The following is a 24,668-nucleotide window of genomic DNA, read 5'->3' on the forward strand; positions in this document are numbered from 1 at the left end:
ACAAACAAACAAAAAGCCCAAAACCAAAGACAAACAAACAAAGAAAGAAAAAAACCAGCAGGGCAGGACTGGAGAGATGGTTCAGTGGTTAAGCACACTGGCTACTCTTCCAAAGGACCTCTGTTCAAGTCACAGCACCCAGAAGGCAGCTCACAGCTCTTTGTTCATCCCAGTTCCAGACGCCCTCTTCTGACTGCTGTGAGTACTGCATGTAGATGGTGTGGCAGACAAAACACCAGATCCACAAATGCACATGAGCATGCACACACACAGTCACCCTGGGGCGTGCACACTCACAGCAGGGCTGCCAAGGGGTCTTAACTGGGACGGTTAAAAACACTTGCCACTCTTCCTTCCTGCTTGCAGCCTGAGTTCCTTCCTTTTCCGTCTCCCTCTCAAAGAGGCAGCTTCTGTCTCTCCCTTTTCTCTCCCCTCCTCTTCTCTCTCTCTCTCTCTCTCTCTCTCTCTCTCTCTCTCTCTCTCTCTCTGTTCTTCTCTTCTCCCTTACCCCTCCGTAACCCACTAAATAAATATCCAACCTCATTCTGAAAAAAACAAAACAAAACCAAAAACACTTGCCACCAACCCCACAGACCCTAGATCCGTTCCCCAAACCACATGCTGGGGGCAGAGGACTGACTCCCACAAGTCCTTTTGCTGCTTTCGATGCCCTTCCTGCTCCCCCCATCAGCAGGTCCCGCATCGGTCCATGGGTCGTGTGTGTGTTTTGTGTGTTGAAGCATGTTTAACATGCTCACGGCAGCCCGAGGCTGAGGTTGCTCTCTATTTTGCATATTGAGTCAAAAATCTCTCAGGAGAGATGGTTCAGAGGTTGAGAGCACTGACTGTTCTTCCAGAGGTCCTGGGTTCAATTCCCAGCACCCACACGGCAGCTCACACCTGTCTGTAACAGTTCTGTTCTGCAAGGACTTGCATGCAGTGTACAGAAATACCCAGGCACAACACCATACACATGAAATAATAGAATTGAGACAAAAATCTCCAGCTTAAAGCCAGATCCTGGTGAGTTTGAGGCCAGCCTGGTCTAGAAGAGCTAGTTCCAGGACAGGAACCAAAAGCTACGGAGAAACCCTGTCTCAAAAATCAAAAAAAAAAAAAAAAACAAAAAAAAAACAAAAGCCAGATCCTGTTGGTCTAACCTCGGCATTTCCTCCAGAGTTCCACTATATAACCCCCCTCCTGTTGCCCTTTGTGGGTGCTGGGGCCTGCAGATCCACCCACCACGCCCCAGGCTGGTATTTTCTGTAGGTAAGTAAGCATGACGATCAGTGTGACCCATCAAGCTGATTGGATCTCGAACCCCTAGGGAGATGGCTCCTGTGTCCTCCTGGGAGGATTAGATTCATTATTAAGCCATTGAGGAGGACTCTGAGCAGTTCGTTCCCTGGGTGGGAATTGTGAACTGTGCAAAATGGAGAAAGCGAGCTGGGCGGTGGTGGCACACGCCTTTAATCCCAGCACTCGGGAGGCAGAGGCAGGCGGATCTCTGTGAGTTCGAGACCAGCCTGGTCTACAAGAGCTAGTTCCAGAACAGGCTCCAAAACCACAGAGTAACCCTGTCTCGAAAAACCAAAAAAATAAAAAAATAAGAAAAAAAAAAGGAGAAAGCGCGCAGATTAAAAGCTCGCAGGCCTCGCCATTTCTAGGCGTGCACATGCTTCAGGCTCCCGCACCCTTGATTTCCCCAGGGAAGCTGTGCCGCGATCTGGGAGCTAAAAACGGTCTCCCTTAAGCTGTGTTTGTGTATTTATTTATTTATTTATTTATTTATTTATTTATTTAGGTTTTCCAAGTCAGAGTCTCTCTGTGTAGCCCTGGCTGTCCTAGAACTCGCTCTGTAGACCAGCCTGGCCTTGAACTCACAGAGATCTGCCTGCCTCCGCCTCTCTAATCTACTGTTTAAAGGGTGTATTTATGGTTGTGTGTATGTGTTCCACGCACACGCAGTGCCTGCAGAGAACAGAGAGAACATCATGTCCCCTGGAACTGTGAGCTCTGTGGGTTCTGGGATCTAAAGTCCTCTCGATGTCACTGCTCTTACCCCCAAGCCAGCTCCCCAGCCCCTGCTTTATCACAGCACTGTGAAAAGACACTAGAGATGATTCATTTAAGTTTTATTGTTTTTTTTTTTCCAGACAGGGTATGTAGCTCAGGCTACCCTTGCATGTTCCAGTTTGGGCCGCTTCTACTTAGCTAGCACTAGAACTGCGTGTGTGTGCCATCACACTCAGCTCAGGAAAAGAAAAAGCAGAAGGATCTGGAGTTCAAGGTCATCCACGGCTACGTGGCGAGGGTGAAGCTAGCCTGGGCTGCACGAACCGAAGAACGGAAAGAACTAAAATGAACAGGGCAAGGGCAAATGCACAGGGTCTGCACGGGGCCACATCGGAACAGAAGAGGGTGGTGTTAGGTTTCCATAGAAACAGCATCCCGGCAGCTTTGCGGCCCCGCCCACCAGCCTTTGACAGCCAATCACGGCCTCAGTGGTGATGTTCGTGCGCAGAGCCGCGCGCATGCGCGCTCCCGACGCCCGCCTCCCGGCGCTCAGGCGCTTTCCCAGCGTGCCCCGAGCGCGCGGGCGGCGGGCGCCTTGGTACGGGAGCAGCGGCGAGGCGGCGGGCAGAGGCCGGGAGCTCCCGAGGAGACCGGGCGTCTGAGCTGAGCACCGGAGCAGGGCTGTGCGCGCGCAGCACGCCGCCATGAAGCCCCCCGCAGGTACCGGCCGCCCCTCGTCCCGATCCCGGGTCCGCACACCTCCCCCCGCGGGTAGAGCCCGTGGAGTCCCCGACCCCCTCATCTGCAAAATGAATGACCCCACTTCCCGTGACTTTATCCGCTTGGCAGACAGGATTTAAAAAGATTAAAACAACTTTCCTCGTGCTCGCTCCCTGCGCTCTAACTAGAGCGAGGGGAGCTGCCGTGCTTTCTGGAGGGCTGCGTGGAGACGGTGGCGTGGGAACCCGGGTGCCAGGGCCGTGGGCGTCTAGCATCTAGCGATGTCAGGGGACCTCCTCCAATTAGGTCCTTTTTCTTTTAAGGATTTTTTATGTGTGATTATGTGTCTATGTGTGGGTACGTGCACGTGTGTGCGGCACCCACGCAGTGGCCTTTCAGTGGTGCTGGGACCCGAACTCGGGTCCTCTGAAGAGCGGCACGCACGCACCCTTCACCTCTGAGCTCTTCTCCTACCCAAGCCTCTTAGCGCAGGGCACGAGGGTGCGTGTGCAGGCCCATCGGGAGACTCATCTTTCTCTCCTAGGCTCTGAGGAGGAGCCGCCAGGCCAGGATGGGGGCAGGGATTCCAGTGACAGGTGTAGACAGCGCAAAAAGTTTTTTTTTTTTTTTTTTTTTTTTTTAAAAAGCATTATTTAGTCTGTTCGCGTGGTGAGTCGTTGCTCTCTTTCCACCTCGTGAGTCTGGGGTCCTCGGGGTTGGCCACAGGTGCCTTCAGCTGCTTCCATCTGGGTGTCCCCTGGATTTGCTTAATCCAGAAAACGGACCGGTCCAGCCGGTGTGGATTGCAAGACTAGCCGGGGCAACTTGGCAAGACCATCTTAAACAGTCCGGAGGGCCGGGGATGCGGTCAGCCGTGAGTGCCACGTCCTGGCTAACCCGCCTAGCAGCAGTGGGAAACGGCGCTGTGTGACTTGTGGCCCGGGTGTGTGGCAGCTCCTTTGCGTTCCAGTATCTGCACATAGTCCCCCAGTTGTGATCGCGGTAACAGGAATAATTAGAGGTGACCTAGAAGGCAGTAATCCAGATGCTTACAGAAAGATGTTGAAATCCTAGCTTCTCCAGAATTTTAGGGCTCTCTCCGCTCTCACAGCTGGCCCCGCCCCCACCCCTAAAGCCCTTTGCTTCTGTGTGCCTGCATAGGCGTGTGGAGGAGGGGTTGATATCAGTATTTTCCTCAGTAGCTGCCCACCATACTTATTTTTGCTTTTGAGGCAGTGTTTCTCACAATGGCGGCATGCGCCTTGAATTCCGGCACTCAGGAGGCGGAGACAGGTGGATCGCTGTGAATTTGAGCTCAGTCTGGTCTACAGAGCAAATTCCAAAACAGACTCCAATGCTACAGAGAAACCCTGTCTTGGGGGGGAGGCAAGGAAAAAGAGACAGGGTTTCTCTGTGTAGCTGGGGTTAAAGGTGTGCACCCCTATACCCATCCATGGTTTTGGATTTTGAGACAGGGTCTCTGTACCCCAGGCTGACCTCACACTTGATATGCAGCTGTGGATGACCCCAACTCTTTGTCCTCCTGCCTCAGCTTCCCAAGTATGGGATGGCAGTTGTGCCCCACTGCACACCAGGCAAGTGCTCTAACCCGCCATAGCTCCTGTCCCTAATTCTGTTTTTATTTGTGAGAAGCTTGGCTGTGCTATGGTCTCTCTTTGAGCCTCAAACATTGAACCGTCTCGCCTCAGCCTCTTGAGCGCTGAGAACAGGAACGCGGTCTACCTTGTGAAAACGCCGTTCTGGTGGGCCGGCTCCTTGCTTGTGCCTTCCCACCCCATCTCTTGAGAGCCAGCCCACCTTTGTTTTACGTGGTCCTGAATTACAGATGAATTATCACAGGACACAGAGCGCTGTGGCCCTGCCCAGCTGCCTCACGTCCTCACGATTGAACAAATGTTGGGGCTGTCGGGTTGGTGGGTGCTGGCAGCAACTGGTGTCCACTGCCCTGTTCCGGCACAGCACCTGCCATTGAGCCCTTCCCCTCCTGGTCATCCCAGTGCCGCCTGCCAGCCCCACTTCCACACCTTCGTTTGTCGGTGAGGCCTGATGTGGGCAGGAATGGCCTTAATTATATCTTGGCAACACTGGGGGGTGTAGAGGGCCACACCTAATCCAGAATGACTGGCTGCTAGATGACAGTGTGGCGCAACCATCGCGTGAACAGGGGACCCCTCAGGGCTGACCTCTCCAGACCTTGAGAGGGTGCAGCTGGCCAGAACCTGTGTGCTTACATTTCCAGGACATTTGCCTCAGCAGTAGAACCCCTACCTAGAATCCCAGTGAGAGGCTGGGGGCGTGGTCGGGGTGGAACCTCACCTAAAATCCCCAATGAGGGGCTGGGAGCGTGGCTAGGGTAAAGCCCCTGCACACAGTATCCCTCCACACATGAAGGTTTGGACCAGGGTTCTGTCCTTGGTCTGCACATGCTCCCTGCAGGGAGGAGGAAGGTGGGCTAGCTCTTCTGGCTAGAGACTTAGTGCTTCCCACAAGCCCCTGGGCCTCTTGCTTATGACCCCGCTGACCAGTCGTCCCCCTCTTCTCTTTCCTGCAGCCTGTGCGAGGGACGTCGTGGACGCGGTGTCCCCGTGCTCCAAGGTGAATTATCTGCGCTGGGACCTGAGTGCGCAGCAGATCCAGGCCCTGACCAAGGAGCTCATTGAGCAAACCAAGTGTGTGTATGACCGTGTGGGTGCCCAGGACTTCGAGGAGGTGTCCTATGAGAGCACACTGAAGGCCCTGGCTGATGTGGAGGTGACCTACACGGGTGAGCTCGGTGACGAGTGGGAGGCAATGGGGTGGCCTGCCACAGGGCGGGCGTGACAGGTAGACAGGTGGGTCAAGTCCTGCCTGAGCTGCCAAGCAGGCCTCATCTAAGTTTGTTTTCTTTCTTCTAAAATTTGTTTAGCCGGGCGGTGGTGGCGCACGCCTTTAATCCCAGCACTCGGGAGGCAGAGGCAGGCGGATTTCTGTGAGTTCGAGGCCAGCCTGGTCTACAAGAGCTAGTTCCAGGACAGGAACCAAAAGCTACGGAGAAACCCTGTCTCGAAAATCAAAAAAAAAAAAAAAAAAAAAAAAAATTTGTTTATTTTTAGGCTGGGCTTTGTAGCACACACCCTTTAATCCCAGCATTTAGGAGTCAGACTCAGGTGAATCTCTGAGTTTGAGGCTAGCCTGGTCTACCTAGTCTAAAATCTGCAACAGTCTGGTCTACATAGAAAGACCCTAATAAACAGAAGCAGAAAAAAATACACAACAAAAATATTTTTATTTTTTGTTTATGGATATTGCCTGTGTGTGCGCGCGTGTGCACAAGCGGTACCCACTGAGACCAGAGGGGGGCATGGGTGCCCTGGAGCTAGAGTCACAGTTGTGAGCCACCATGTGGATGCTGGGAATCAAATCTGGGTTCTCTGCAGGAGCAGCGGCTGCACTGACTGCTGAGTCGCCTGCCTGTTTCTTTGTTTCCTTTCCTGAGACAGCGTCTTACAATGTAGCCAGTGTGTCCTCAAATTTGCGGTCCTCCTGCCTCAGCCCCTGCATGCATGGATGGCTAGTGTGTGTCCGTGTCCGTGTGTGTGTGTGTGTGTGTGTGTGTGGCACAGCTGTGTCCGTGCTCCTGTGTGTGTGTGTGTGTAGCACAGCTGTGCCAGTGCTCCTCTGTGTCTGTGTGTGTAGCACAGCTGTGCCAGTGCTCCTCTGTGTGTCCGTGTGTGTGTGTGTGTGTGTAGCACAGCTGTGCCAGTGCTCGTGTGTGTGTGTGTGTGTGTGGTACGGCTTGCATTCATCCACTCCTCTTCTCGTGGTCTGGATCTTTCCCAGGTTGTCGGACCTGGTGACAGACACATTATTCGCTTTCCTAGCTCACTGGCCCTTGTTTTATTTTGAGTCGACTTCTCCATGCCTCCCAGACTGTTCTAAGTCCTGGTTATCCTCCTGCCTCAGTGTGTCCTAGAGCAAACCTGCACATTCTCAGTGGGGCGTCTGCTTTTGTTTTCTGTCACTAAGCAGCATTCCTGATGCTGGGGGTTTATGGTCATCCACATGGAGGTTTTCACGTCTCAGACAACAGAGGCCCCTCAGAGCTGAGCCCTCACCGTCGGTGCGCATTTGGGCTGCTCACAGCACCCCTTTTCATGTCCCCACGTGGCACCCCGCCTCTACTCTTTGTCTCTAACATGATGCTCGGTGTTCCTGTTTGGCAGACCCAGGATCCGAGGGCCACCGTGTCCTGGTCCCCCCATGTGGAAATGGGCAGGAAAGGCATGTTCAGGCCACGGAGGCCTCTGCCTAAGATCCAGCAGGGCTCTTCCTCCTGCATCCAGGTGTGGTCCAGATGGGCCTGCCACCAGCTTCCTGCGGCTCCCCCAGCTGGCTCTGGCCTTACCTACCCCTTAGATGCAGCTGGCTTCCTCTCCCTCACCTGCACCGGTGACCCTAGCCTCAGTTTCCCGTCATGCATCAAGTCGTGTCTTCCTCTGGTCAGGTGGGAATCACACGCAGTGGTGCCCCTTGGCACCCCTTCCCTTGGTCTGGCGTTGCTGTACCAGGCACTCTTTGATATCCCTGCTGGCCTGTCCAGCGCATCTTCCTTCCGCCCAGTGTGGTGGCTCTCGGCATGCTGAGGCAGGAGGAATACCACAAGTTCAGGCCTCACCTGGGCTGTAGCAAGACCTTGTTCAAGAACAAAGGACCAAGAGAGAAACAAGTGTGTCTGGGCTGTCCCTTGAACTCTGCGTGGAGGTCATGTCCTTTGTCCTCCCCTCTTAGGCCTCTTGGTCCTCCAGACCCTTCCCACCCCTGCGCATGTGCCGGGGCTCCAGTCGCTTAGTCCATGGGCAGCTAAAGTACTCGAGGGACCAGGCCCTCCTGCCCTGGCTGGTGTCAATCATTGCGAACTAGGACTCTGCATGACCTACGCATACAGGGCCATCACCGCCTGGAATGACCCTCCTCCTTTCGCCAGAATGCTGTCCCTTTCCCGTCCCGCACACACATCCACTTTGTCTTGGGATGTTTCTTGTTGTGGAGTCCAGCGCCCTGGAGTGTCAGGCTCACTCCGGCATGTGAGCGGGCTTGTGGGGTTTCCCTCCCTTTGTTGTGGGTCCTGCAGTGGCGCGTGCACAAGACCTGATAGACCTGTGCTCTTGTTCCTCTTGGCTTCACGCCTGGGCAGAGGACTGTGTCACAGGGCAAGCGTGTGTGACCCCACACTGGCTCCAGATTCAGGCATGCTCCTGCCTCAGCTCTGTGGTACTGGGATGGCAGGCAGAAGCACCAGCCCCGTGAGTGGGTAAGCCACGGAACCATTGTCCCGAGGCCGCGGGTGACTGCACTCCCTCTGTCTCCAGTGCCTCAGCCTGGCTGGCCTCTCATCCTGTCCCCATATCTCACTCTCAGTACAGAGGAACATTCTGGACTTCCCCCAGCACGTGTCCCCGTCCAAGGACATCCGCACAGCCAGCACAGAGGCTGACAAGAGGCTCTCGGAGTTCGATGTGGAGATGAGCATGAGGCAGGACGTGTACCAGAGGGTCGTGTGGCTGCAGGTATGTGGGGGGCAGCGGGGGTGCTGGCTCTTCACTGGTGTACGACTCGCCACTGCCCGTGGCAGCCTGTGCACACGAGTCCCGGCGTGCTGAGGCCTTTGCTGTGGTCGAGGGTGTCGGTGAAGGACTTACAACCATCACACAGCCGTAAATGTGAGGCAGGGCCCGGTGTGTGACCCTGGGTTGTCACTGCAGCATTGGCAGGCTGGGGCAGCATGTGCTCCAGGCTAGCCATGGCCACATGGGATACAACACGATGTTATGGCACATGCTTCTCACCCCAGCACTCAGTGGGCAGAGACCGAGTTCAAAGCCAGCCTTCGCTTCCTGAGATCCTGTCCACAGTGGGAAAACCTGCCTAGAACCCCCAATGAGGGGCTGGGGGCGTGGTCAGGGCGGACCCTCCTAGAGTCCTCCAGAGGGAGGCTGGGGCCCGGTTGTGAGTGAAGTGCCTGTCCTCCAAGGTCACATCCCACCACCAAAAGAAGAAAAAGAAGGTGCTGGCTCGGGTTCCCGCCACACCTGAGGCAGCCTGTGGTTGAGATTGGGGTTCCGTTGTGTTGGTAGATGGGGTGGTCTGTGCTGACTGGGAACTAGGGTCCTCCCTCTCTGTCTCTGAGAGCCTGGCTCTTTCCCGGGGACGCAGCATTCTTCTCTCCCACCGTCTGTGTCCCCGGGACTGAGCTCGGGCTTGACCACAATCTCCTCCTTTGCCCTTGGAGCCGGCTGTCTTGTGATCAGATTGTGGGAGTTTTTTAAATTCATTTTAAGATGTTTGGGTTTTTGATTGTGTATGTTTTCCTGTCTGTGTGGGTGTGCTCACGTGTGCTCTCCCCGTGGAGGCTGGAAGCGAGCTCTGTGTTTCCTGGGCTGTTGCCCAGGGTTTGACATGAGCTTCTGATGGGCTCTTCCAGGAGAAAGTCTCCAAGGATTCCCTGCGGCCAGAGGCAGCTCGCTACCTGGAGCGGCTGATCAAGCTGGGCCGGAGGAATGGACTCCACCTACCTCAGGACACACAGGAGGTGGGTTGCTCTCCAGAATGCACTCAGTCAAGGCCCTGCAGACATTGTCCCCGTCCTCTGGGGCCTGGCCTAGGGAAGCGTGTCTGTCTGTGCACAGCGCATGGCAGCTGCCTGCCCGTCTGCTCGGCTGGGCCTGGAGTGTCTCGTGGCTTACATCCAGACCCCACGTAGGCCACACGTGGTCCCCGACACCTGTCCCGGGAGTCTCTGTTGAGTAAGCTGTGCTGGGGTTTCTGGAGCCCTACTGCCCTTTTGCTGACAGCAGGGGACAGTCACAGCCTGCAGCCTTGATTGTTGTTCCTGTCCATTTGACAGCATGTCCCTGAGCTGGTTCCCATCCTAGACCTGGCTCTAGCAGACATAGATATAGCTCCGTCCCCTCGGCCAGAGCTCAGGCTGCAGGCTGACAGCTCGGAGGCCTAGAGTGTGGCAGAGGCGTGGCAGCGCCTCCTGTCCTTTGCTTGGTGGTTGTAGGAGGGGTGGCCTGGAGGTCTGGCGAGGCTGGTGCCCCCTCCCCCCATTGCCGTGTGGGGGCGGCCTGGAGGTCCGGTGGAGGCCAGCCTTCCCCTCACTGCTCTCTGCAGAAGATCAAAGAGATCAAGAAGAAGCTGAGCCTGCTGTGCATCGACTTCAACAAGAACCTGAATGAGGACACCACCTTCCTGCCCTTCACACGCGAGGAGCTGGGTGAGTGTGCTGTGCGGGAGGGTGTCCTCACAGCTGCCAAGGACACTGGGGACATCCTTGGGAGGTAAGAACTGGGTTCTGCTGGCCCAGATCCTGTCCACAGAAGGAGCCCTGAGCTGGGCGGCAGCTGGGGCCCTCCTAGCCTGGCACTGTTAACGGTTCTCCTGGGCCCCCCAAGCCCCTGCCACACAGAGTGGGGTTCAGCTCAGGATAAGGGATGGTGAATCTCTGCCCAGGCCTGGAACCTTGGTGGATTAGCACCTTCATGTGGTCTCTGGGCTTTCGCCCTGCGGCTGTGATGCCCCTGCCTCTCTGGTGCCCCCATCGTCTTTGGTGTCTGAGGTCCCCAGGCACCTCCCCGGCATCTTACATGCCTGAGATGGTGGCCCAGTGTTCCCCACCACTCTTCAGCTCTCCCCCACACAGGGTCAGGGTTGAGTATCCTCACTGCATCCACAGGCGGCCTTCCCGAGGACTTTCTGAACTCGCTGGAGAAGACGGAAGATGGCAAGCTAAAGGTCACTCTCAAGTACCCGCATTACTTCCCGCTGCTGAAGAAGTGCCATGTGCCTGAGACACGGCGCCTGGTGGAGGAGGCCTTCAACTGCCGCTGCAAGGAGGTGGGGCTGCAGCTGTGCCGCGGCACTCACGGCCCCCCCGGGCACCCTGCTGCAGGCTGTCCCTCTGCAGCTGCCCATGGGGCCCTGTGCTCGGGCGCTCACTGTCACGAGGACACCTGGTAGCCCTGGTGTGGGTGTGGGCGTCTGCACTTAGCTCTTGAGCAGGTGAGGGGTCTGAGCTGCAGGGGGACAGAGCAGGGAATGGAGGTAACTTGTCACTTCCGTGGGCTTTAGGGTGACTGCAGCCTGGGTGCCTCACCTCCCGTGGCTACAGTTTGAGGTGGGCACCTGACTTTTGTGGACGGCAGACGCACTGTCCGTGAACTGTGGGCCGTGGATTGGGGAGGGACTTTTACCTTCGTCCTCGGGGCTCCTCACCCCTGAACTCCCGAGGGCTCTCGTATGTGGCTGGTGCTGCCTCCAGCAGGCCTGCTGTCCACCCTCCCGGGCAGTCCGTCCTCCCCAGGCACAGTCCCCGCTGTCTGTTGTGCCATCTCTGTGGCAGGTCCGCTTTCTGTGCGATCAGGTTTGTGGCGCCTCTCTCTGCGCCGTGGTCCTGTCCGGGTGGTGCAGAGGTCTCTGCGCCGTGGTCCTGTCCGGGTGGTGCAGAGGTCTCTGCGCCGTGGTCCTGTCCGGGTGGTGCAGAGGTCTCTGCGCCGTGGTCCTGTCCGGGTGGTGCAGAGGTGGATCCGCCTGCTGTCTGCGTCCCTGCAGGAGAACTGCGCCATCCTAAAGGAGCTGGTGTCCTTGCGGGCACAGAAGTCCAGCCTCCTGGGGTTCCGTACACATGCCGACTACATCCTGGAGATGAATATGGCCAAGACCAGCCAAACAGTAGCCACCTTCCTAGGTAGTGCCCTTCCTGCCTTGGCCATGGACTCCCATCCCATACACACACACTCACACTCTCGTGGCTCCTGGGCTCTGGGTGACCGTGGTGCCCCTGCAGATGAGCTGGCGCAGAAGCTGAAGCCGCTGGGCGAGCAGGAGCGCACAGTGATCCTGGAGCTGAAGGAGGCGGAGTGCACCAAGCGGGGGCTGCCGTTCGACGGGCGCATCCACGCGTGGGACATGCGCTATTACATGAACCAGGTGGAGGAGACCCGCTACCGCGTGGACCAGAACCTACTGAAGGAGTACTTCCCTATGCAAGTGGTCACGCGTGGGCTGCTGGCCATCTACCAGGAGCTGCTGGGACTGATCTTCACGCTGGAGGAGGGGGCCGCTGCCTGGCACGAAGACGTGCAGCTCTACTCGGTGCGCGATGCTGCCTCTAGAGAGGAGATTGGCAGGTTCTACCTCGACCTGTACCCCAGGTGCGCTCGGGTCCCGCAGGGCGCTCGGGTCCCGCAGGGCACCCGGGTCACTGTTGCTCTGCTGTCTGCAAGGGGGTAGAGGAGGAGGAAGCCCGGGGCGGCGTGGAGCTCCTGCTGTGGGAAGTCCTGCCCCACAGATCAGTAGCCACTGATGTCGATACCAGCTCTGGCTGTCTGGGTGTCTCTTGTCTCTGTCCTGACCTCACCTTATCATCAGGGAAGGGAAGTACGGCCACGCGGCCTGCTTCGGCCTACAGCCCGGCTGCCTGCGGCAGGATGGTAGCCGGCAGCTGGCCATCGCGGCCATGGTGGCCAACTTCACCAAGCCGACCCCTGACACGCCTTCCCTGCTGCAGCACGACGAAGTGGAGACGTACTTCCATGAGTTCGGCCATGTCATGCACCAGCTCTGCTCCCAGGTGAGTGACGTGGGGCGCCTGGGGCTCAGTGCAAGGCTGGGCCAGTGCCATGGACAGGCGCATTCACCCCTCCTGGCACGGGCTAGCCTTTGGCCTTCCGCTCTGCGGAAGTTGATTTTACATTTGCTGCTTTTGTGGGGCTGGGGGCTGTGTGCACGCATGGCAGAGGACAGTTGCTCCTTTACCTGCTGTGCCGTCACTGGCCCACCTCTCCCTCCCGCCCTGTCTGGTGTGATGGTGGCCTGCAATAGTCCCGCGCCCACCCTCATGTCTGAGATGGCTTTGGGTGTGCGGCTGCAAGGACTGGAGGCATGGGCGGAGCCAGGACCTCGTGAGTCTTAGCGTGAGGTCTAGGGACCAGAAGACATGAGCGGCACAGTCTCTGGCCTCAGTGGCTGGTGGCGTCTGGTGTGCAGGAGCCTGTGGAGCCAGCAGCTGCTGGACTGCCCAGGGGCTGAGGCTTTTCCCGCTTGTGCCCTGTGTAGGCGGAGTTCGCCATGTTCAGTGGGACCCATGTGGAGCGTGACTTCGTGGAGGCGCCGTCGCAGATGCTGGAGAACTGGGTGTGGGAGAAGGAGCCGCTGATGCGCATGTCTCAGCACTACCGGACAGGCAGCGCGGCTCCCCAGGAGCTGCTCGAGAAGCTCATCAGGTCCCGCCAGGCCAACGCAGGCCTCTTCAACCTGCGGCAGATTGTCCTCGCCAAGGTGGACCAGGCCCTGCACACACAGACAGACGCCGACCCGGCTGAGGAGTATGCCCGGCTCTGCCGGGAGATCCTCGGGGTGCCAGCCACACCAGGTAACTACAGGGGGCTGCCTGACTCCACCTGAGGCCTTAACCCATGCTCACAGCCTAGCACCTGCCACGGGCATCACCCCAGGGGCTGCACAACCTCAGAGCATCTGGGACATGTCACCAGAGGCCCCACACTGTCTCTGCCCAGTCTGTCCTTCCCCAGGGGTGGACACTACAGCCTGCACCTCACTGTGTCTGTCCAGGGACCAACATGCCAGCCACCTTTGGCCACCTGGCTGGCGGCTATGACGCACAGTACTATGGCTATCTGTGGAGTGAGGTGTACTCCATGGACATGTTCCACACGCGCTTCAAACAAGAGGGCGTGCTGAGCCCCAAGGTGAGTCCCAGGGCACTGTCCTCGGCTACCTGTGGTGGGAGCCAAGGATGGGCCCCGGCTGCAGGCAGTTCCCAGCTAGGCAACCCCTGGGGTCTGCCTCTGCACATGCGCTCAGCCACTGAGCCTCAGCCTACAGAGCTTCCCCTTGGCATAGGGAACCCCAATGCCAGCCCCACCCCCTCTGACCCTAATCTCCTTTGCCCCCAGGTCGGCATGGATTACCGGACCAACATCCTGAGGCCGGGGGGCTCTGAGGATGCCAGCACCATGCTGAAGCGGTTCCTAGGCCGTGACCCTAAGCAGGATGCCTTTCTCCTGAGCAAGGGCCTGCAGGTGGAAGGCAGCGAGCCGCCTGCCTGCTGACCGCAAACCAGCCCGCTGCCCTGTGCCTTAGCCTAGCCCAGGCAGGGCGGCCTCAGCAGCTCACGGTCCCCCTGTCCTCAGGGCCTGGCCTCAGGCTGCCCTGTGGCCTCCTCCTTGCACTAGCCCCTCCCCGGTACCTGGTGTTGTACATGGTTCTCTGGTGCAGCCATTAAACTTCACACAGGGCCCCTGCCTGCTCCTCCCTCCGCTGCTCTGCCGCAGGCTCCGCCTGCCACATCCCAGGGCTCAGCTGTGACATTCTTGGGTCACATTACAGTCCAGGTATCTGAGGGTGCTAAGGGACAGTGCCAGGGTCACTCAGGGTCATTGTGTCTGTTCTCAACAACCAGCTTCTGGCTGGACCTTTCTAGGGCAGGTGGGGTGAAGACGGAGAGGGCTCTGCCACCTGCTGGCTGTATGCAGTATTGCAACCTCTAGCCACCATTAAATCTGCATTTAAAGAAAAGGACAGGGCCTGGTGTAGCCCAGGCTGGCCTCCTCCGATTGTGAGCACACAACTGGAAAGCTACTAGCCATGGCAAAAGGGAGCCAGTGAGATTAAAACCCCAATCCTCAGTTCACACAAGATGCCATGTTAGTCACATGTCCCTGCTGTCCGAAGACACGGAGCCACCCTTTTCAGACAGTGACACAGCCGGTGGCTCACACACACACAGGCCTACTGGCCTGAGTTAATCCCAAGCACTGTGTGAACGGCTGTGTGGGATGTCCTCGTTAGAACACTGGCTGCTCTTGCGGGGTACCCCGGTTAGATTTCCAGCACCCACACGATGGCTCATGACCACCTATAACCCCAGGTCAGGGGGGACTTAGTGCCCTCTTCTGGCCTCCAAGGGCGCTGTTCTTGCGTGTCTCCATGCAGGGGGTGGGGAAGGAGAGCTGGACAAGTTGCTCACTGGTTAGAGCACTCACTACGTTTGCAGACAAGCTCAGGACTCGGAAGCCCCCAGCAGCCCAGAACCTCCTCTTGCTGCAGCTCACCTCACCCCCACGGCACATAAAGACTGAAAGAAGGGATGGCTGCCACTTTCAGATAGGGTTAGATGCAGATCGTGGGGCATGTCCAAGGGGATGAGGTACTGCAGACAGCAAGCTGGGTGGACTCAGCAGATGTACCCCAAAAGGAAAAGTGCATGGGGTGCAGGGCTGCGTGTTCCACCCCAGCATCCATGTATGGGGCTAGCCCAGGCCCCTGTCCCTGTCCAGACCCCTTTTCCTTTCTCCCTTGACTGAGGGTCTCGGGCTTTGTCTGATGCTTGCCCTTCCGTTAGACTGGTTGGTCCAGGCACCTCAGGCGCCCCCTCTCCCTGCCCACGCTGGCCTTGAACTCACAGTGATCCTCCTGCCCCTGAGTGCTGACTGTCTTTTCAGTGACCGTCACATCCCTGGCTGTTAGAAAGTCCACAGCACCAGACGCCTCAGCTATTCTAACGCTGGGTTGGCTCATTGCATGCTCCAGCTTCCTCACCGTAAACAGGGCAGAATGGGATCCAGGGCTAGGTGGGCGCTGGGAGATGGCTGGAGGCTCTGCTCTGCCGGCCTCCCTGCCGCTCTCCAAGGTGCTGAACTCACCTAGGTCTAGGAGGCCGGTCAAGCCCCATGTTAGGCTGCCTGCCAGAGCCCCAACCTCTGAATTAACATACACCATACCTCTTATTCTCCCACAATACTGTGTGTGTAGACAGGGTCTAGTGTAGCCCAGGCTAGCCTCAAAGTCCCTGCAGACCCAAAGATGATCTCAAACTCCTATTTTTTTTTGTTTTTGGAAGTGTGGTCTCACTCTGCAGACAAGACACCTGGCGGTGCCTCCTGAGTCTCGGGACGACAGGTGTGTGCCCACCGAGCCACAGCCTCAATATTGTCAAAATACTTTATTGATGGTCACAACAGTCTTAGAAAAGGGGGTGTTTGGGTGGTGGTGGCTCATGACTTTAACTCGGTACCCAGGAGGCAGAGGCAGGAGAATCTTTGAGTTTGAGACCAGCCTGGTCTGCAGATTAAGACCCTGTCCCTACAAGAAAAAAGGGAGGTGGATGTCTGTGCGCTGGGTCCACTGTAACGTTCGCATGCTGGTGTTGGGGAGCCCAGGTCCCCAGTGATCAGGGGACAGGGAAGGCCCCATGGGTTGGGGGTCATGGCTCAGGTGTGTGTCTGCCTGTCAGGGTCAGTATGAGTAAAGGTGTCTAGTTCTTGTCCTGCACACGGGTCTCTGCTTGGACCTGGCAGCCCCACTCTGATGAGACATGCGGGGGATCAGATTATGGAGGAGGCGCTGTCAGCCCATCTGTGAGTCTGGGCCTGCTACTGCCGGTCACAGCACCTCCAGGGGACCCCGCACCAGAGGAACCCTGAGCCATCTGGGTACCCAGGACAGCCACATCTCCACCCCTGGCATCTCCAGGCCCACCCGGCCTGGGCTGAGCAGAGATTCCAAAGCCACCCAGTCCAGCAGAGTGGCCACGCCCAGGTCCTCCGTGGCATTGACCAGCACCAGGGTAGAGTTGTCTAGCTCTTCTGTCGAGTTGCTCAGCATTGGTATTTCCAGAAAATTCCCCCAGTCTGCACCAAGGCTGCTAGAAGGAGAGCCTTTGTGGGGTGTGCCAACGTCTGGCCAGGGTCCTGGGCCCTCGGAGCCTGGGGCGCTGTCGGGAGCCACGCGGGATGCAGCGTGATTGTGAAGGGTTCTGGAAAACACTGGAGAGAATTGCAGAGTTGGGAGGAGAACATGGAGGCAGAGTCCTGGTCTTCATTCCCTGACACGAGCTTCAGGGGCCTCCCCTGCCCCAAGTGGGCAGGATGCAATGGGGTCTGTGTCCCCTGGGTTTGTCACACTCATTTTCATTGTGTGCACTGTAAATTTGGGGAGTACCACAGCACCCCTGTGTGGGTCTGATGTTGCATGATGTTCTTCCTTGTGGACCCGGGAATTGAACTCAGGTCGTCAGCTTGGCAGCAGGTACCACTCTGCCCCCGTCCCCTGACAGGGGATTTGGGTTCTGGTGTATGTGTATTTATTTGTTGACATTTTTGTCAGGGGTCTCATGTAGCCCAGGCTGTCCTGGGTAGCCTAGAATAACCCAGAACTGATCCCCTGCCTCTACCTCTCTGATGACAGGCCTGTACCATCACACCTGATTTCTACGGTGCTAGGGATGGGAGCCAGGGGCTCACATGCCAAGCCAGCACTCTGCCCACTGAGCCCCGTCCTCACCCTGGGGCCATGGGGCGGGGACCACCTACCTCGCACTGGCACAAAGTCTCCAGGGCTGTCGGCCTTGTTGGAGTCGAAAGGGCTGATGGAGGGGAGGATGATCAGGACGAAGGACAGCAGAAGGACCTGCCAGACATGGGGCGGGGTCACCCCATCCTTCCCCCTCCCCTGTGAGCACACTGAGCTCACAGGCAGGGAAACGGAGGTCCCACTAGCAGAGGGTGGACGAGACTTTTATTTTATTTAGACGGCAGTGGGTTTATTGAGACAGCACCTTGCTTTGTAGCCCAGACCGACCTGTAACTCACAGCAATCCCTCTGTCTCTGCTTCCTGAGGTTTATGACAACAAGCCTGTCCCACCATGCCAGGCTCCAAGGTTCTACTATTAAAGACACTCACCTCCCCCACTACCCATTCGACTAAGGCCAAGCACTACCACAACCCCAGTCTTGGGGACCCCGTGAGCGCCCGCAGATGGGACTCACCGCTATGCAGGTGCCTGCGTGGGCAGACTTGCTGGTCGACTGGACCACGAGAGCCTGTAGGTGTTTCAGCTGCTCCAGAAGAGACCTTGCAGGGAGATGACATTCAAGCTGAGCCCTGCAGGCCTCCTTGCTCCTTGGCCCTTTCTGAAACCCCTCAGCCTCCTCGGTGCACTAAGTCCACCCTTGCTAGGACCCTCCCTGCCTCCTCCTGCCACACAGTAGACTCCGTCCCGCCTCAGGGTCTTTCTCTTTGCCCCCTGCACCAAGGATATTGTTTCCGCAGATAGGTCTGAGCTGGTCTGTTCTTGCTCACCTCACAGGACTTTGTATATGCCAATTCCTCTCTAGACAACTCTTTGTTTGTTTTTGCTTTTCCTTTTCGAGACAGGGTTTCTCTGTGTAGCCCTGGCTGTCCTGGAATTCACTCTTGTAGACCAGGCTGGCCTTAAACTCACAGAGATCCGCCTGCCTCTGCCTCCCGAGCGCTGGGATTAAAGGCGTGCGCCACCGCCTGGCTTCTAGCCAACTCTTACACACCTGTCGCAGCCCCACACGAATCCCCTCCTTGGCAAACAGAGGTCTCATTCCTGATCTCCTGCAACCGCTATGGAGTTTTGTCCCTCGAGCCCCTCCGTGGGCAAAGCCGAGGACCCCCGCTCTCAGCAGACTCACAGATTCTGCTTTTCTAGATGCAAGACCTTCCTCTGCAGCTCCTGGTTCTGGGCGGTACATGCTGACATCCTGGGAAAACAAGGACCCCGGTGACACTGAGACCATGCCTGTCACCCGCCAGCCCCACGGACACTTCCCACTTTACACACAGGGACCCGGTGACACTGAGAGCTCAGCCATAATGAGCTCTGTAACATGTTTGTTACTTGTGTGTCCTCTGGTGTGTGTGTGCCAGTGGAGCCTGAAAGGGACTCGGAGTGGCTCCTTCAATCTCCATGGTTTTTTTTTCGTTGTTGTTGTCCTGTTTTATTTTTGATTTTTTTTTTTTTTTAAATAAGAGACAGTGTTTCCCTGTGTAGCCTTGGCTGTCCTGGAACTCTGTAGACCTGGCTGCCCTTGAACTCAGGGATCCGCCTGCCTCTGCCTCCTGAGTGCTGGGATGGATTAAAAGTGTATGCGACAACCACCTGGCTCTCTCCACTTTATTTTTGTTTTAAAATATGTGTTAGCTGGGCGGTGCAGGTGCTCATAGCAAAAGCAGCATGGTGTCCCAGTGGCTGTGAGCCGCCAGTTGCTGGAAGTCGAACTTGGGGCTCATGAGGAAGCTGCAAGCACCTGTACACGGTGAACCATCTCACCGGCCTCACTTGGTCAACTAAGCTGGCTGGCCAGTGAACCCCAAAAAATCCCCTACCTCCGTTTCTCGAGTGCTGGCATGGTGGGCATGAGCCCCCACACCAGGCTGCAGTGCCCCGTCTCCTACCCGAGCCCATGCCCCCCCTCATGCCCCGCCTCCTACCTGAGCCCATCCTAACATCCTCTGTCTCCTACCCAAGGACTTTCTCATGCTTTCTAGCCCTCATGACACTCAGGCAAAGACAGAGTGCCCTGACCACACACACAGAGCTGAGCAGGTCACACACACAGCCCCTCCTTCATCAGCGCCATTTCCCCTACCCCACCCCTCCAGCCCCTGTCATTCATACCCTCTGACTCCTGTCAGTCAATTCCTCTGACTGCAATCATTCCCACCCCTCATTGGATGCACACAGCAAAGTCGCCTGACCCAAGTGTGACTCCCACAGACCCCCATGCGAGAAGCAGAAAGCCAATCTCCACAGGTGTATGGTGGTGTGCCTGTGTCCACGCCCACAAACCAACTGGTCACTACTCAGGTCCTCCCTAACCACCCTTGGACTCCTGACATTTGTCCCTAAGTGGGACACCAACCCCAATTTTGTTAAGCTCTAAAAACTTGGACTATCTCTGCCTCAGTTTCCCTTAGGCTTGTGTGGCCGTGATGCCACCTTACCGGTTCTCCAGACCATCAATGTATTCCTTCTTCTTCTTCCTGCTTTCCTGAGCTGATTGTTTATTCCGGATCTTTCTGCGGATTTTCTTCAACATTCTCTCCTCATACTGCAGAGTGAAGGGGGAGGGGGTGTCCTGTCAGCCTAACCCCGTCCCCAACCAGTGATCCGTTTGTTTGCATGAGACAGGGGCTCATGTAGCCCAGGCTAGCCTCTAACCCACGTGACATTGAACTTCTCATGTTCCTGCCTCCCCCTCCCGAGTGCTGGGGTGATAGGCCTGGAGCACCCTGCCTGGTTTCTGTGGTACTGCGGATGGCGCCCAGGGCCTCGTGCATGCTAGGAGAGCTGCATGGGGCTGCACGAGCAACCCTCCCCTCCCCTTGCATTCTTGCTTCATCCCTAGAGTATTCCAGAGCTCTGATGCTTTCCTGGCTGCGCGCACAGTGGAGACCCCACTGAGAAAATGTGGGCTCACCATCTTGACGCTGGCTCGGGCCACATCGCCACCTCGTGGCAATGCTTGGGAACAGCGCTTTACCGTCAGTGTAAATGGAAGGCAGGCGGATCTCTGTGAGTTTGAGGCCAGCCTGGTCTACAGAGTGAGTTCCAGACCAATCAGGGCTACATAATGGTTCCATCTGCAGGGTCACATACCCCAGGCATGGTAGTGCACCCCTGTCAGCACTCATGAGGCGGAGGCAGAGGGATAAGAGTTTGAGAACAGCCCCAACTATAGGGTGAGGCGTAGACACAGCCCACAAACCTTGGTGAGAGGCAGCTGGGTGGGGAGGGTCACCCCCTCTTTAGCCAGCAGCTTCTTCTCATCTTCTGTCAGTACCAGCTCCTGGCAGTGCCCACTCCCAGATCCCAGCAGCTGGGAGGAAGCCAAGGAATGCTGTTGCTGTGGAAACGAGGGGATGTCCATTAGAGATGCACAGACCCTGAAATGTCACCCGAACACCCAGGACGACGAGACACCTGCCGGGGAAAGTGAGCAAACCCTGTCCCCCAAAATAAAAAGAGGGCTGGAGGTGGGGCTCAGGGCTGGGGGTGTGGCTCAAGACTGGGAGTGGGGCTCAGGGCTGGGGGTGGGGCTCAAGGCTGGGAGTGGGGCTCAGGGCTGGGAGTGGGGCTCAGGACTGAGGGTTGGGCCCAGGGCTGGGTGTGGTGCTCAGGGCTGGGAGTGGGGCTCAGGACTGAGGGTGGGGCTCAGGGCTGGAGTGGGGCTCAGGGCTGAGGGTGGGGCTCGGGACTGGGAGTAGGGCTCAGGGTTGGAAGTGGGGCTCAGGGCTGTGGGGCTCAAGACTGGGAGTGGGGCACAGGGCTGGGAGTGGGGCTCAGGGCTGGAGGTGGGGCTCAGGGCTGGGAGTGGGGCTCAGGGCTGGAGGTGGGGCTCAGGGCTGGGAGTGGGGCTCAGGGCTGGAGGTGGGGCTCAGGGCTGGGAGTGGGGCTCAGGGCTGGGAGTGGGGCTCAGGGCTGGAGGTGGGGCTCAGGGCTGGGAGTGGGGCTCAGGGCTGGGAGTGGGGCTCAGGGCTGGGAGTGGGGCTCAGGGCTGGAGGTGGGGCTCAAGGCTGGAGGTGGGGCTCAGGGCTGGGAGTGGGGCTCAGGGCTGGGGGTGGGGCTCAGGGCTGGGGGTGGGGCTCAAAGCTGGGAGTGGGGCTCAGGACTGAGGGTGGGGCTCAGGCCTGGAGGTTGAGTCCAGGGTTGAGGGAGGCCCAGGGCTGGGGGTGGAGCCCAGAGCTGGGAAGGATCGATTGATTGGTAGGTGCAGCGATCCCGCTTCATCACCAGTAAATGAATGTTGTCATTGCTTCCAATAGTTTCTCTCCTAACCCTGTTTCCAGGCTCCTGAACTCACCGTGGCTTCCCCACCCCCTCTCCCTTTACTGGAGAGTATACCAGCCCGGGAGAGCAGACAGGACATTGCAGGACTGTCTGGGAGCAAGGTACGCCCAGGTCCTCTCTGCCTGGTCCCAGGCTGTAGAGGCAGACAGGAGGGTGACCTGAGGCAACGGGGTGGGGGTGAGGGCGCCTACCAAGTCCCCGCCGCTGGAGAGCAGCAGTTCCTTCACCGTGAGGTTGAATCTGGAAGGTGAACTGGACGGCTCCTCTGGGTACAGTGCGTCTGTGCTCCACATGTCTACCAGAAGGGGAGGGACAGAGAGGACACCAGGCCCTCAGTCTCAGTGCCCAGCCCCCAGCAAGTCCCAGATGGCAGCCTGAAAAAGCCTTCTTTCCGTATTAAAACAGGGTCTCTCTGTGTAGTCCTGGCTGTCCTGGAACTAGCTCTTGTGGACCAGGCTGGCCTCGAACTCATAGAGATCCACCTGCCTCTGCCTTGCTCCCAAGTGCTGGGATTAGAGGTGTGCGCCACCATGCCCGGAGCCTGAAGGGGAGGGTACATGATCCCATGTCTCAGTTTCCCTCTGGTGTAAGATGCAATACAAACTCAGTGTATGGATCTGGGTCATGGGGTCACAGAGACACAGGGTTTTGTAGGGGACTTACAGCCAGTACAACAAGGAGTGGCTGCCACTCAGGGGTACAGGACTGGGACAAGGTCCATGTCATATCTGGCCTGTCCCTCTTGATGGCCTACACGCCATAGGCATGCTATTGAACACAAATATTGTGGCAGTAAACTCTGGCTTCTGATCAGACAGAGCAGAGTTGTGTGACCCTAGGAAAGGAGCTTCACCTCTCTGAACCTAGACTTTATCAGGAACAAAGACTTAATGGGAGAAATGAGCACCTTGCAAATCTTCAGATACAGAGCTTGGAGATGTGATCAAGGTAGAACCCCGAGCCAGGCGGTGGTGGCGCACGCCTTTAATCCTAGCACTCAGGAGGAAGAGGCAGGCGGATCTCTGTGAGTTTGAGGCCAGACTGGTCTACAGAGCTAGTTCCAGGACAGGCTCCAAAGCTACAGAGAAACCCTGTCTGGGGGGGAGGGGGGCGGGGAGTAGAACCCTGCCTAGTATCTCCCAGTGAAGGGCTGGGCCGTGGTCAGAGGGTGGAGCCTAGCCAGTCGCAGCCCCTCTTGCTGGCTAGGGGTGCTGATCGATGTCTCTGAAGTCAATCATTGATCTGTAGGGGTGGCCTCTGATAAGCTGTCCTTCAGGGCAGAACCCGCGCCTGTGCCAGGGGCTCTGGACCCTCCCGTGCTTTCACCGAGCACCCTGCCGTGTTAGCCGCACTTGGACAACCAAGATCCAGGCCACTCTCTGGCCTCCACCCTGGCTGCCTGGTGTCTGAGTCACCCGTGGGAGCTTGTGGCACCGGACTGAGGCTGGCGACACCCTCATCTGTGTCCCCCACCCCAGAGGTGTTTCTCTGTCCCGTACTCACCCAGGTCAATAGCCACCGAGGACTCCAGGACCTGAGTCCTTGCAGGTGTGGGACACGGGGCGCCGGGCAGGTAGGAGGAGCAGGGCCCCTTGCTGTGCCCGCTCGGATGACACCTGGCTGCAGTGTTAGCCGCTCCGGGGCTGCTACGAGGAGGGGTGTCCTGGGGATCCGAGGGTAGATCCTCAGACAGTCCACTGTCACTCTCAGCAGGGGACCATATGGGGGAGCTGGGGTCAGAGTCTCCAGGTCCCAGGATGGAATTTAGGAAGTCATCAGAGTCAGAATGTGGTAGAACCTTATAGAAGGGAAGTGGATTGAGAGAAACATGCTTATTCAGAGCGCTGTGTGAGTCTGGACAAAGCTCTGACTCTCCCTGTGTCTTAGGGACACTGCCATCCTTTTTCTCTGAGCGTCCGAGATGCAACAGCAGAGAGGTGACAAACAGGGAAAGACGCCTCTGAGTCCTGGGTTTGAATCTGAACTCAGTTGAAAGTTGGCTGTGTGACTCAGGGTGCACGCCATGCCCTCTCTGAGCCTCCACCCTGACCCCCATTAGAAGGAACTTCTAACCACACATTAAAAGGTTGAATAAGAAGCTATGGGCTGCCCAGTGCAGGCTAGCAGGGCCACAGGCGTTGCCCGCCCCCCCAGCCCCGCACTGTAGCTGGAAGCGTTACCAAGGGGACTCTCACTTGCTCCTCCCCGGTGTGGTTCCAGGCCTCAGCCAGCTCTACGTTTCTTAGAATACCATCCTGCTGGTCAAACAAAAGGTCTAGGAGTTCCAGGCTGTCCAGAGGACCCATGCCGTAGGCAGGGGACACCATCTGAATGAGGAGAGAGAGGGGGCAGGTCACACTGCATCCTTCACACACAGCATCCCACCTCCTGCTGGGCTCCTGGCTCCTGGCCCCTGCGCGGTCTTCATCTGCAAATCTGCCCCAAGGGCTGACAGAGTTGTGTCGGGATATCCTGGAGCCTTTAAACTGCCACGGTAGCGGGAGGCTATGATCTGAGTTCTCAGGGATCTGAGTTCTCAGGAAGCTGAGGCAGGAGAATGGCAGGAGGATCCAGGCCAGCCTGGGCTACCACTAGCAAGACTCAAAACAAAAACCAAGCAAACATATGAAATCTTGGGACTCGTATGGCTAGTGTGAAGCGACCCACATTCTACTATAATTTAAAATTGTTAATATAGATGTTGTAAAAACTTCTGGAGGTTGGAGCCTGGATCAAACCTGTCCTGAATTCCCTGGGAGGCTGAGGGGTCCCACTGCACCCCTCTCCAGCCGTCCTCCGGCCGGTGTGAGGGGACACTGTCAGCTTGGGACCCTCCTCAGCTCACTCCCCCATGGCCCCTCACCTTTCCCGTCGCTACGTCTCCATCCATGTCCCGACCTGTGGCAGCCCCTTCCCGGGTCCCTGTCGCCGCCTCCTGCTCCTTTTACCACGTCTCCACCCCCAAAGGATGCTGAAATACCGGCCCGCCGCTCCCGGCCCAGCCCTCGCTGCGACTGGGCGCCGGGGGTGACAGACAGGACCTCGGGCCAGCGGCGAGCGGCGGCGGGAGAGGGCGGGACGGCCGTTATCATCCTGTTTTGTGCTTTTCCAGGGAGCAAAGAACAAAGTCTGGGCCGGCGGGTCTGCGTGACCTCTCCCCTACTTACAGCCACTGCGTCTGTCTGGCCTCACCCGGTGCTGGGTCCGCAGCAAAACCCAGGGTTCTCGGGTGGGTCGTGCCTGCCCCTGCGA

At 57.5% G+C, this 24,668-nt stretch overlaps 2 protein-coding genes across 3 annotated transcripts; one reads left to right on the forward strand and one right to left on the reverse strand.

The window, feature by feature from the left end:
- Window positions 1-2,558: 2,558 nt before the first annotated feature.
- Window positions 2,559-14,213, forward strand: LOC130876307 (thimet oligopeptidase). The gene is made up of 12 exons (XM_057772844.1): window positions 2,559-2,736; window positions 5,309-5,521; window positions 8,155-8,303; window positions 9,218-9,325; window positions 9,910-10,012; window positions 10,472-10,632; window positions 11,347-11,482; window positions 11,582-11,948; window positions 12,166-12,367; window positions 12,853-13,168; window positions 13,369-13,505; window positions 13,713-14,213. The coding sequence occupies exons 1-12, from the start codon at window positions 2,721-2,723 to the stop codon at window positions 13,866-13,868; spliced, it is 2,064 nt and encodes a 687-aa protein (XP_057628827.1). The 5' UTR covers window positions 2,559-2,720; the 3' UTR covers window positions 13,869-14,213.
- A 1,534-nt stretch (window positions 14,214-15,747) lies between these two features.
- LOC130876082 (cyclic AMP-responsive element-binding protein 3-like protein 3) lies at window positions 15,748-24,376 on the reverse strand. 2 transcript variants are annotated; one of them, XM_057772512.1, is made up of 10 exons: window positions 24,280-24,376; window positions 23,612-23,743; window positions 22,920-23,214; window positions 21,608-21,711; window positions 20,335-20,472; window positions 19,571-19,677; window positions 18,259-18,327; window positions 17,587-17,671; window positions 17,130-17,226; window positions 15,748-16,583 (listed from the first exon to the last, which is right to left on the reverse strand). In XM_057772512.1, exons 1-10 carry the CDS (start codon window positions 24,304-24,306, stop codon window positions 16,201-16,203), a joined length of 1,437 nt encoding a protein of 478 aa, XP_057628495.1. In that variant the 5' UTR covers window positions 24,307-24,376; the 3' UTR covers window positions 15,748-16,200. The 2 variants fall into 2 exon arrangements, with proteins under 2 accessions (XP_057628495.1, XP_057628494.1); XM_057772511.1 differs by having other exon boundaries at window positions 23,597-23,743.
- Between the last annotated feature and the right edge of the window lie 292 nt (window positions 24,377-24,668).

This window comes from Chionomys nivalis, chromosome 6 (assembly GCF_950005125.1).
Source record: "Chionomys nivalis chromosome 6, mChiNiv1.1, whole genome shotgun sequence".
NCBI lineage: Eukaryota > Metazoa > Chordata > Mammalia > Rodentia > Cricetidae > Chionomys > Chionomys nivalis.

Excerpts from the sequence above, each read along its gene's own strand:
- LOC130876082 (XM_057772511.1), bottom strand. The coding sequence starts at position 24,306 with ATGGATGGAGACGTAGCGACGGGAAAG. Across the intron at positions 17,672-18,258 it reads CATCTAGAAAAGCAGAATCT|GTCTCTTCTGGAGCAGCTGA; the intron begins GTGAGTCTGCTG and ends TCTCCCTGCAAG. Across the intron at positions 17,227-17,586 it reads ACGCAGGCACCTGCATAGCG|GTCCTTCTGCTGTCCTTCGT; the intron begins GTGAGTCCCATC and ends CATGTCTGGCAG.
- LOC130876307 (XM_057772844.1), top strand. Across the intron at positions 9,326-9,909 it reads TACCTCAGGACACACAGGAG|AAGATCAAAGAGATCAAGAA; the intron begins GTGGGTTGCTCT and ends TGCTCTCTGCAG. Across the intron at positions 11,483-11,581 it reads AACAGTAGCCACCTTCCTAG|ATGAGCTGGCGCAGAAGCTG; the intron begins GTAGTGCCCTTC and ends GTGCCCCTGCAG.